General features: G+C 40.0%; 1 protein-coding gene and 1 non-coding gene across 8 annotated transcripts in view; both read right to left on the reverse strand.

Moving 5' to 3' along the window:
* Positions 1–12,246, reverse strand: part of EFCAB5 (EF-hand calcium binding domain 5) — a 190,885-nt gene that overhangs the window by 24,536 nt on the left and 154,103 nt on the right. For all 7 annotated transcript variants that reach the window (XM_047833726.1, XM_047833723.1, XM_047833721.1 and 4 more), the window contains 4 exons: positions 9,683–9,972; positions 7,157–7,326; positions 6,440–6,668; positions 3,533–3,685 (listed from right to left, as the gene is read on the reverse strand). In XM_047833726.1, the coding sequence (XP_047689682.1) occupies positions 3,533–3,685; positions 6,440–6,668; positions 7,157–7,326; positions 9,683–9,972 (842 nt within the window). The remainder of the gene's footprint in view (positions 1–3,532; positions 3,686–6,439; positions 6,669–7,156; positions 7,327–9,682; positions 9,973–12,246) is intronic.
* LOC125152289 (U6 spliceosomal RNA) lies at positions 8,209–8,315 on the reverse strand. The gene has a single exon (XR_007147138.1). It is a non-coding gene; the product is annotated as a U6 spliceosomal RNA (small nuclear RNA).

A 12,246-nucleotide genomic window follows, 5' to 3' on the forward strand; every position in this document is an offset into this window, starting at 1 on the left:
TCCCTCTAGTTTCATGGTTTTTGTTTTGTTTTAGGTTATTATGGTAAAATATACATAGCATAATATTATTACTTTAACCATTCAAAGGTGTACAATTTGGTAGCATGAAATGCATTAATGATGTTGTATAACCCAGTCTCAGTTTTCAGTACGATTTATTTGCTAGACTGGATTTTTTCCCCCAATACTAGCTCATATATTCAACTGTCTTTTTAATATCTCCACTTAGATGTCTAACAGGCATTTTAAGTTATAGTTAAAAAATATTTTTCAATTTATTAGGTAACATTTTTTCCGTATGTTTATTGAGCATGGTTTTTTTTTTTTTTAATTTTTTTTAGTAGACTTGTCTTTTGCTTTTTTTCTTTTGGATTTTTAAAAAAATCTTATTGATTTGTGTAGAGCAGTGTTAACCCTTTGTTAAATATGTGGCAATTTCCCCCAATTCGCCTAAAGCAACTTATTCTGTCTATAATTTTGGTGCAAGGAAGTTGCACATTATTATGCCATCAATGTATCAGCCTCACTTTAATTGTTTCAGCCTTTGGTGTAGGGTTAGCCATTCTTCCCCAAAGATGGTAAATTCCCTCTCATCCTGCATTTTCTTAGCAATGCTCATGCACTTACATATTCTTTCTCTGAATGAAAATTAAAATCATTTGGTCAACTTAAAAAATTGGTGGATTTTTCTTAGAGTTTTTTGGAAGAAATTATATATATTTTAGAAAGAGAGAGAGAGGGAGTGAGCGGGGAAGGGGCAGAGGGAGAGAGAGAGAATCCTAAGCAGGCTCCAAGCTCAGCTCAGAGCCCAACCCAGGGCTCCATCCCACGACCCTGAGATCATGACCTGAGCCAAAATCAAGAAATCAAGGACCAAATGCTCCACTGACTGAGCCACCCAGGAGCCCCAATCAGGGACTATTTGTAAAGGCCTGGGTAGTATATAGAATCCCAGGCCTAGTTACAATAGGGAGTTGTTACCACACTTAGCCTGAAGACGCAAGGGAAGAAAGTGACTACTAGAACCTGGAGAGGACAGCTGTATGGAGAGAGTCATCTGACTGAAGGTGTAGTGGCCTTTAGTAGAAGAGTACAGCCAATCTATAGCAACCTGGCAGAGAGACTGCCAGAAGCAAATTACCCCAGCCTCACTCTCCGTGTGTCCTGCATCTCCTATTGGTATGTCTCATCGGACAAACCTAAACAGAAGCCAAGGAGCCTATTGATACTGTCTACTTTTTGAAGCAGAGCAGGCTGGAGAAGAGAGCAGAATAGACTGGAGAAGCTGCAGATGAGGAAGGAGGAGGTTTAGGAAGTTAGTAGAATTAAGTGCTTGGAAAAAGGTATCCCTACTGCCACCCACAGCCATTTTTAACACCAAAACCTCACCTATCTTCCACTTAGGACAAACCCCTGACTACACCCTTGGACAGGTGCACTGGTCTCTGCCCAGCTGTGACCTCACCCAGACCCTGGGCTGCTGAGTGGTCCTCCTCCTCATTCTGGGGATGATCTTTTTCACTCCATAACATGACTTAGATGGACAGTGACCCTTGTGATCTTGTCCACAGCATTGTGATTGTGAAAACTACATGCCCCTGAAGGCACACTTTTTGTTGACTGCTGTGGGTGATTTTAACTTTCTTCACAGTGCCCTAGATATCATTTCCCTTAAGGCCCAAACAGGGGTCTTCTTAGGTGTGGACACTGGCCAAGTCAAATCCTCCCCAGATCCCATACTATGACTGTGGCCCATCAGACCTGGTGGTCTGTCCCCCACACCAAATGGTCCTCACCCACCTCACCCCCCACTGAGTTGTCCACCGCCCTTCTGAGGGTATTTGGAGGTTCCCATTCCTACCCCACCCCCAGGAACAGCACCCAGGACTAGGGTTCTCCACCTCCTCAGTCTTTTCGCTCCATCAGAGAGCTCTGTGATTCTGCTCTTTGGCCAAGGCCTCATCAGCTTGGTCCAGCCACTGAGAGAAGAAAGAAGAAGCCTGGAGAGAAGGGGAGAGACACATGTGGAGGGCTAGCCGAGGGACTGAGAGACCACCAAGGTGATGCTATCACCTGATCAGGCACCACGCAGGATTGTTTAGCCTTTTTGTTTGTTTGTTTGTTTGTTTGTTGATTTATTTTGAGAGAGACAGAGAGAGCAGGAGGGGCAGAGAGAGAATCCCAAGCAGGCTCCACACCCAGAGCAGAGCCCAATGCAGGGCTCTGAAAACTCATGAATTTTGAGATCATGACCCGAGCCAAAACCAAGAGCCAGTTGCTTAACTGACCAAGCTACCCAAACACCCTTCTTTTTTCTTTTTTAATGTTTATTTATTTATTGAGAAGGAGAGAGCAGGAGAGGGCAAGAGAGAGAGAGAGAGAGAGAGAGAGAGAGAGAGAGAAAGAGAGAGGGAATCCCAAGCAGGCTCCATGCTGTCAATGTAGAACCCGACTTGGGGCTTTATCACATGAACTGCAAGATTATGACCAAAACCAAGAGTCAGATGCTTAATCGACTGAGCTCTCCAGGCACCCCTTTCTTAAAAGAAAGACAGACACCTTTCCACCCATTCTCACTACATGCAAAATCTTAACATTAAAATTAAGTGTAAAAAAAAAAAAGGAGAGAGAGGCAAACCAAGAAACAGACTCTTAACTATAGAGAACAAACTGATGGTTACTGGAGAGGAGGTTGATGAAGGTGGGGGGGGCGGGGATCGGTTACATAGGTGATGGAGATTAAGGAGGGCACTGGTTGTGATGAGCACCAGGTGCTGTATGTAAGTGATGAATCACTAAATTCTACACCTGAAACTAATATTTCACTGTACATTAACTAGCTGAAATTTAAATAAAAACTTGGTGGGGGGGGGGAGTGTAAAGAAGCACAACAAACATTCAGCAAAAACTCATTACATTATAGATGGGCCTTTTTTCTTTAACTGGTGTGATGTAATCATGTCTTTCCAAAAGAGTAGTGCCTCATTCCTTCCTATTTCACCCATACGATTCTGGTGGGGGCTGCCAGTTACTGTAAACTCCGCCAGCCCCACCCCCGGATGGGGGCCATGTCTCAGGATAGACTAAAAATGCTCTCTTGGGTTTTCCAAATTGAAACAAGAGGATTCTTTTTTAGTTACTAAGCATCTGGCTTGCCCTATGGAGAAAGCCTATCTTAAACTGGAAGGACCAAGCTAAAGTGTAGAGGGAAGCACACATGAGACTTTCAGAGAGAAAGAACATGAGAGAGTGCTGACGATATCGAATTCCTGGTTCTTTCTGGTCATCCTGGAAGCCAGCCTGACTCCTGTCCATTCTTCATTTTGATCACACAAGTCAATCAATTCCCTTTTTTGCCTAAGGCAGTTTGAGATGGACTTTTGCCACTCATAACCAAGGATCTTGAGTTGGGATCATGGGAAGTACGTCCCCAGTTGGCCTAATAGCTAACTAAATATACTTTTAGCATATTAGCAAGACAATACTATCTAGAAACTCTGTTAGAGGTCTAACATTGCCCCACCTTGCCTACCTGCTTTGGGCCAGGCTCGATGAAGTATGTAGTGATGGTGGTGATGTCAGATGTGATCTCACAGAGCCAGGCGATGCCAGTGATCACAACATGCAGGATGTGCTCCCTGCTGTGGACGTAGTGATAGGCAGTGCTAAAGACATTGGCAACACCCTGTAGAGACAGAAAATTTTAATTGTCTTTTGAAAAAATTGTTTTTAATGTTTATTTTTGAGAGAGAAGAGAGAAAGAGTGTGAGCAGGGAAGAAGCAGAAACAGGGAGACACAGAATCCTAAGCAGCTCCAGACTCTGAGCTGTCAGCACAGAGCCCAACATGGGACTTGAACCCACAAGCTGTGAGATCATGACCTGAGCCAAAGTCGGACACTTAACTGACTGAGTCACCCTGGCACCCCAACTGTCTTTTCTTTTTAAAATAGCAGAATAATGCACCAATTGGCTTATCTTTTTTTAATGTTTATTTTTCAGAGAAAGCACAAGTGGGGGAGGGGCAGTGAGAGGGGGACAGAGGATCTGAAGCACTCTGTGTGCTGACAGCAGCGATCCCGATGTGGGGCTCAAACTCACGATCCCTGAGATCGTGACCTGAGCTGAAGTCTGATGCTCAACCACTGAGCCATTCAGGTGCCCCAGATTATCTTTTTAAATTAATGATGACCTACTTCAGACAAAGTATTCATCAGTTCTCAAAAGGCAGTGTTCCAGATTCTACTACAAAAAAAAAGATCTCAAGAAATCAAAGATGTAAGGAGATATCTACTACAAGATCCGCATAACTTTATTATGTTTCCTGATAATCATCCAGTGAAATTTGTGATATGTGCTATCAGAGAATAGAGTCAGAAGAACAAGATAAAGTTTGAAATGAGAAAAAATATTTAAAAGCCAGGAGCTAATGACAGCCTTGGGCAGATGGGTAGGAGCTGCCCTGATATGATGCAATTTCAATTTCTGGATCTTTCTGTCCTTTTTGTCATCAGATCAGTACAGGTTGTACTCTGGTCCAAGGCCTGCAACATGCTAGATAACACAGTCTTCTTATAGGCATTGAGAGAGGCTGTTACACAGAAAAGGGGGATAAAGTCCTTAGAACGCATCTGTTGTCTTGTTGTCAAGAGACTCTAGGAACCACAAATTCTTCAAGACTATATGAATTTTATAATACAACCCGAGGCATCTAAGGGTAACTCAGGACACTCTACCTCTAGGTCCTGGAGAATCTATTTAAAGTTCATATTGAGGGGCACCTGGGTGGTTAAGTGTCCAACTTCAGCTCAGGTCATGATCTCACGGTTCGAGGGTTTGAGCCCCACGTCAGGCTCTGTGCTGACAGCAGAGGGTCTGCTTGGGATTCTCTCTCTCTCTCTCTCTCTCTCTCTCTCTCTGCCCTTTCCCCACTTTAGCATGCTTTCTCTCTCTCTCAAAATAAATAAACTTAAAAAAATAAAAAATAAAGTTCATTTTGACATCGTCTCTAATAAGATTATATATAATTCACCTACTATTAACTCCATACTCCTCCATTTTCTTCTTGATATCTTTATATCATTCTTATATCAGATAAGAGTGAATCACATTATTAAGAAGATGTCCAGGGGCACCTAGGTGACTCAGTCAGTTAAGGGTCCAGCTCTTGATTTCGGCTCAGGTCATGATCTCACAGTTTGTGAGTTTGAGCCCCACATTGGGCTCTCTCTCCCTCAAAATAACTAAATAAACATTTTTTTTAATGTCCAGAGAAAAAGATTCCACCACTTTCCTCAGTTATACATCCAATAAATGGGAAGAGAAAAAAAATTTTTAAGTTTATTTATTTTGAGAGAGAGATAGAGTGGGAGAGGCAAAGAGAGAGGGAGAGAGATTCCCAAGCACAGTGCTCTGTGCTGACAGCACAGAGCCCAATGAGGGGCTCGAACTCACAAACTCTGAGATCATGACCTGAGCTGAAATCAAGAGTTTAATCTACCTGACTGAGTCACCCAGGTGCACTGAGAAGAGAAAATTTTTAAATTGTGGTAAATAAACATAAAGAGCCAGACGCTTAGAGGGGAATACGTGGTAAAGGCATAGCAAGTTCCTGATTGTTGCTACATCCCAGTCCATCGCCTCCATAAAGGCTTTCAATCTTTCTTCATTGCAATTACTATTCATAAAATCAAATTAAAATGCTTGTAGAAATAAATGATCCAGTTATAGTCTTAAAAGTGCTTATCTTTTGGAGCACCTGGGTGGCTCAGTCGGTTAAGCATCCAACTTTAGCTCAGGTCATAATCTCCTGGTTCATAGATTCAAGCCCCATGTCCAGAGCCTGGAGCCTGCTTCGGATTCTGTGTCTCCCCCTCTCTCTGCCCCTTCCCTGCTCATACTCTCAAAAATAAATAAACATTGAAAAAAAAATTTAAATGCCCATCTTTTTCGTGATCTAATTTGAAAACATGAATACTCAAGAAACATTTAGGTTTCTTCCTACATCCTTCATCCTTAAAAATCATGACACTGAAACCAAGAGTCATGGGAATGCATTTGTGGAAAGAGTAAAAGATTTCTAGGTTCCCCCTACTAATAAAACATAAATATCTCCCTTCTAAAGATTCATTCCTACTTTGTGGGTCTTAGTTAGTAGTCTAATGGTTGGATTTCAGTGCTACAGCATAAAATGCTGTTCCTATAATTAATGCAATAGGACACATATTAATAATCTTCCCAGAAGCTAAAGCATAGATGAGGCTGAGAGTCCTTCTATGTGTAATGGAGAACCTCTCCAAAGACTGTTAGACATACACAGTAATCAGGAACAAGTATGATGACACTATCTATTTTCATCTGGTTTTAGGTTTTGCTTTTTAAAAAGTATAGAAGGAGAGGCCATCTTACCATTGCTCTTGAAGAATTCCTCCATGACTTACCTGATAGAATCTGATCTCATGAGGCACAAAGACGTTTATTTTTTGGGGATCTCTTAGGGTGTCAACAGCCATGACCCCAAAGACCCTCATATATGCATCCTGAAGAGGCAGAGCCAGGAATGAACCATTTTGATCACTCTTCTTGATGGAATTGTTCCAGAAGAAGACGTTCCCATGGTGCTGAACCTGGGGGACATGTATTGGCTTCCCTTCATCCACTACTGTAAAGCTGAGGAATAGGAATTAGAAGGTGGTAGAAAGGCACGGGAGAAGGCTTTAGATGAAACCGTGCAGGAAATTAGATCAATTCTCCATTCATAGTTATTGTCATTATATGTCAGAGAAGTGGACTCATGAAATTACTAGTTTGGAGAGTCTGACTTTAGAAAAAGATTAAAAAGCAAGCTTAGCTCATACCAGAGAAAACATATATGAACAGGATGCTGGAGACATAACTTATAAAGCAGGCAGAAATAATTGAGCTGATGTTGTAAGGCAGAGTTCCAACATGGCAAATCACTGCCTAGGAGTCAGCTCTAGAATTGACCAGGTGAAATTATTTAAGACTGGAAACCCATCACCTCCCACTCCAGAAGCATTGGTGGCCTGAGGTCTTTCTCTCTTGGGAAGTTAACTGGGATTTCTATACTAGTTTATTTCAGAAAGGGAACTATTTTTTTTAGAAGTGTAAAACCAACCTCTTCAAGAAATTCTTACCTGATTCCCTTCATGTCCCTGTAGAGTACCCTGTTCAGTACAAATGGAGCATCATCTAAAGTAGAAGCTACGTTCCTCAATAGAACATTCCCTCTATCAGGCAGTAGTCTGTTTTCTTCTAAGAGGGAAATGTGAGCACTGATCTTCTTATTTCCATGGGATTCAGCATCCTATGTCAAAATGTTTCTGATGATGTATTTGGTGATTAAGAGTTATTCTCTTAATCTCGTCTCCCATCATTAGCCAGTTTGTGCATCTGACCACAATAATTACCATTCATGGGCAGCGGGGAAAAGGCTGACACCACAGCTGTCTCCTAAACCTGAGTTTTTGGTTTTGTTTTTTATTTGAGAGAGACAGAAAGAGAGAGAGAGAAAGAGAGAGAGAGAGAGAGAGAGAGAGAGAGAGAGAGAGAGAGAGAGAATCTCCGCAGTGAGTGTGGAGCCTGATGAGGGGCTAGATTCTACAACTGTGAGATCATGACCTGAGCTAAAATCAAAAGTTGGACGCCTAACCAACTGAGCCACCCAAATGCCCCCCAAATCTGAGTTTTAATGAATGGAATGGATTTACTTTATGTCAACTAGACTAAAAAAAAAATCTCTCAAGTCTTCTCAAATTTAGAGGTTTAAAACTTGTATCCCTTTGGACTATAGTCATATTGTCTCAGCTTCAGTTAAAAGTATTTATCTTAGAGGGCCAGGGCAAGAATATGGCTTCATTTAACTCATATTTCTTGAGTACATTTTCACCATCTACTCTAAAGGAAAAAATGCTCTCAGGGAATTCTTAACATAGTTTGGCTATGATATTTGATTTATGCCAGGAAAAAATTTCTAGGGTCTCAGATTTCAGAGTTTATGCAACTACTATTTCTAACTAAAATAACAGAAAATTCTCTGTACCTAAAATATTATTATGTTATTAACAATATTGTGTTGACACATTATTGAGCATGTCCATAATTTGGGGACATGAAAAATGTTTTCCTTGATTTTTGCCTTCCCTTTCTATATATTTGGGTTTGCTTTTTTTTTTCTTTTCATTTTTGGAAAAATATTGAATGCTTCACAAATTAGCATGACATCCTTGGGCAGGGGCCATGCTAATCTTCTCTGTATTGTTCCAATTTTAGTCTTTGTGCTGTTGAAGCAAGCACTGGGTTTACTTTTCATGTATTTTTTTCCTTTTGCCTTTATTCTTCCTTTTCTACATAAAAGATCTATAGAGTAACTAGCAAATGTAGTAAGATTTCTCTTAGGGTACCACAGACCTCTGAAACAAGTTGGAGTAATACTTGTTTTTCTAGATTGGTCTTCTGCTCCTGGTCACACCATTTCAAAGTACATTGGAAAATTCAGCCATTCAGTTGATGAATCCATTAATTAAGTGCTGCTATTTAATTGAGCTGAATGGCTCCAAGTTCCCTGGACTAGTGGAATCTGTGATATCTATCTATCTATCTATCTATCTATATCTATATCTATCTATCTATCTATCTCAGCCATGCTGGCTGTTTCTGTCCGGGAGGGGCAGCAAGCTGGGAGTGCCTGAGGGGGTGGCAAAGCTGTGGGCAGTGGTCCATCAGAGTCATGTGTTTTAAGTGACATGATTCTATAATAGTATCAGCTTGTTTCTAGGCAATGAAATATTGTGTGATATTGGATCCTACTTCCTAATGACCTTATGATTTAAATAGTTTCTTTTAAAAATTTTAATGTTTATTTTGAGACAGAAAGAGAGTCAGCAAGTGGGGGGAGGGGCAGAGAGAGAGGAGAGAGAGAATCCTAAGCAGGCTCCATGCTGTCAGCACAGAGTCCAACATGGGGCTCGATTTGATGAACCATGAGATCATGACCTGAGTGGAAACCAAGAGTCAGACACTTAACTGACTGAGCCAACTAGGTGCCCCTTAAATTGTTCCTTTAAAATTTGTTTCATTTTAGAGGAAGAGAGAGACAGTGTGTGCAAGCAGGGGAGAGGGGCAGAGGGAGAGCGAGAAAGAGAGAGTCTTAACCAGGCTCCATACTCAGCGAGAACCCCACACAGGGTCCGATCCCATGACCTTGGGATCATGACCTAAGCCAAAATCAGGAGTTGGATGCTCAACTGACTGAGCCACCCAGACGACCCTAAATAGTTCCTTTTTAAACTGACTCCTAAAACATTTTTCAAGGGAAATGTAGCTTGAACTGCCTGTACCATCTCCTTACTGGTATTTTTCAATATTAGCCTATTGTCTTCTCCAAGCTTATTGACTCTCAGCACAAATGAAGTTAGAAATCCCAAGACACAATTCTGTCTCTTATGCCTTTCCTCTCTACTGCTACCTTCCCAACCTGCAATCATTCCAGTTGTGTCTTTCCTAGGCTTTGGGTCACTGTAATGTTTTGGAATGAACGAAACATCTATAGCAGTACTCAGTAATTTTTCAAGAGAATTTAGTGTGCTCCCCCTTTGCAACCATTGAACATCACATACTAGGAGGAAATTTTTCCTCTTATATTTCACTTTAGAAAAACATACCTGGGTGAGGGCCTTAAAGGTCTTGGTGTACACTGGCTCCAAAGATACCCCACTTGTCTCTGCAGCATGTTGGATTCGGTATAGCCACTTCCGCCTGGCACAATTCCTCAGGTTCTCAGTAGGGCTCCTTTCTAAAGCATTCATCAGAAACTCCACAACAGTTTCCAGAACATGATCTTCATTGCCCCTGAGTTCAGATACAACCAACTGTATGTATTTCTGAAATTGTTTTGAAGACATCCTCACTTCTTGACCAGGGTGTGGCTTTGGAAATTGGATGTGTAGTTTAGCTAAAAGACATAAACACAAAATGAAGAACTAATCAAAAGTTCATTTATCTATGGGGGAAATTTTCATTCCCCTTTTATAGCAGACTGAAGCCCCTGACAACTGCTCCCCATGGAAAACCAGGTATATCAAAAGCATCTCAAAGCCTAATGAAACATCTTACAGTGACTTCCTGTATTGAACTCACAATATCCTGTGTCATCTTCCCTGTTTCTGTTTTGTTTTTTTAACTCCACCACTCAGCCAGCTGAAACTCCAGGGTCAACTCTGACTCCTCCCTACTTTTTACCTTCCATATCCAATAGGCCACTTAATCCTATCCTGTTAGCCTTTGGCAATATATCTTGTTGCCACTCCTCTCCATTCCTAATTCCATAATCCCAAACCAGTGTTAGTCACTTTATACATAATTAGATTACAAATAGTAAGTCTCAATACATATTTATAAAATTAAATCAAAACAACTTACAACAAAAAGCAGAATCAGGCCTATAAATACAGAGAGCAAACTGATGGTTACCAGAGGGAAGGTGGGTGGGGAGATGGACAAAAAGTGTGAAGGGGAGTGGGAGATACAGGCTTTTTGTTATAGAATGAATAAGTCACAGGAATAAAAGACATAGCATAGGGGATATAGTCAATAATATTGTAATAGCTTTGTATGGTGACAGATGGTATCTACACTTGAGGGGAGCATAGCATAACAGATAGAAAAGTTAAATCACTATGTTGTACACCTAAATCTAATGTAACATTGTGTGTTGGTTATACTTAAATAAAAAAAATTAATAAATACATACATGCATACATACATACATACATACATATATACATATCACACAACTGGAATGAACCTCAAAGGCACTAAGACAAATTTATGGCTTTTATTAATCATGGTATTTAAATAATCATAAACACACTCCCCAATTATTGTAAAGAATAAAAATATATCAACATGCAAAAACAAAAACTAAAATGAAAAATAAACACAATTTGCAGTATGCAATTCCTGGTTCAAAGTCCTACCATATTCAGTGACAGATGACGATATACTTGAGGTAAGCATAGCACAATATATTGAGAAGCTGAATCACTATGTTGTACACCTGAACCTCATGTAACATAGTATGTTAACTATGCTGAAATTTAAAAATTAAGGATAAATAAAAATTAAGAGATAGGGGGAAAAGTCCTACCATATACAGATCCAGTTCATTTTCCAATAATATCTACCCATAATACCATATAGAAATTATTTGCCCTAGTATCTCCATTCTACTCATGGTCCTGACAATGCCTTACACACTTCTGCATCCACATTTCTTCTATTTTTTTAATTGTACAATTATGAATGTGCTGCCAAACTTAAGCATTTGCAATAACACATCTTACTCCATGCTCCTACCCTGTTTCATCCCCTGCCCCCCCACAGCCCCATCAATAACCTGCGATTTTGCTTTTGCATTATCTTTCCCTTCCTTTTATTTTCCCAGTAGTGTTATTGTGTGTGTGTGTGTTTGCGTGTGCACTTCTAAACAACATGTAGTTTAGTTTGGCCTATTTGAAAATTTCAGGAAAAGGACATCAACTATATATATATATATATATATATATATATATATATACATACACACACACATACATACATACATATACACACATATATATATATACATAGATGTGGATGAAGCTAGAATGTATTATCTAAGTGAAATACCTCAATCAGAGAAAGACAAATACCATATGATTGCACTTATATGTGGAATTTAAGAAACAAAGCAGATGAACATATGGGAAGAGGAGGAAAAAAGAGAAGAGAGGGAAACAAAACCACAAGAGACTCTTTTTTTTTTAAATACTATTTTACTTATTTATTTTTATTTATTTGATTTTATTTTTTATTTTTTAAAATTTACATCCAAATTAGTTAGCATATGGTGCAACAATGATTTCAGGAGTAGATTCCTTAGTGCCCCTTACCCATTTAGTTCATCCCCCCCTCCCACAACCCCTCCAGCAACCCTCTGTTTGTTCTCCATATTTATGAGTCTCTTCTGTTTTGTCCCCCTCCCTATTTTTATATTATTTTTGTGTCCCTTCCCTTATGTTCATCTGTTTTGTCTCTTAAAGTCCTCATATGAGTGAAGTCATATGATTTTTGTCTTTCTCTGACTGACTAATTTCACTTAGCATAATACCCTCCAGTTCCATCCACGTAGTTGCAAATGGCAAGATTTCTTTTGATTCTTTTTGATTGCTGAGTAATACTGCATTGT

Source organism: Prionailurus viverrinus, chromosome E1, assembly GCF_022837055.1.
Source record: "Prionailurus viverrinus isolate Anna chromosome E1, UM_Priviv_1.0, whole genome shotgun sequence".
In the NCBI taxonomy this organism is placed as follows: Eukaryota; Metazoa; Chordata; class Mammalia; order Carnivora; family Felidae; genus Prionailurus; species Prionailurus viverrinus.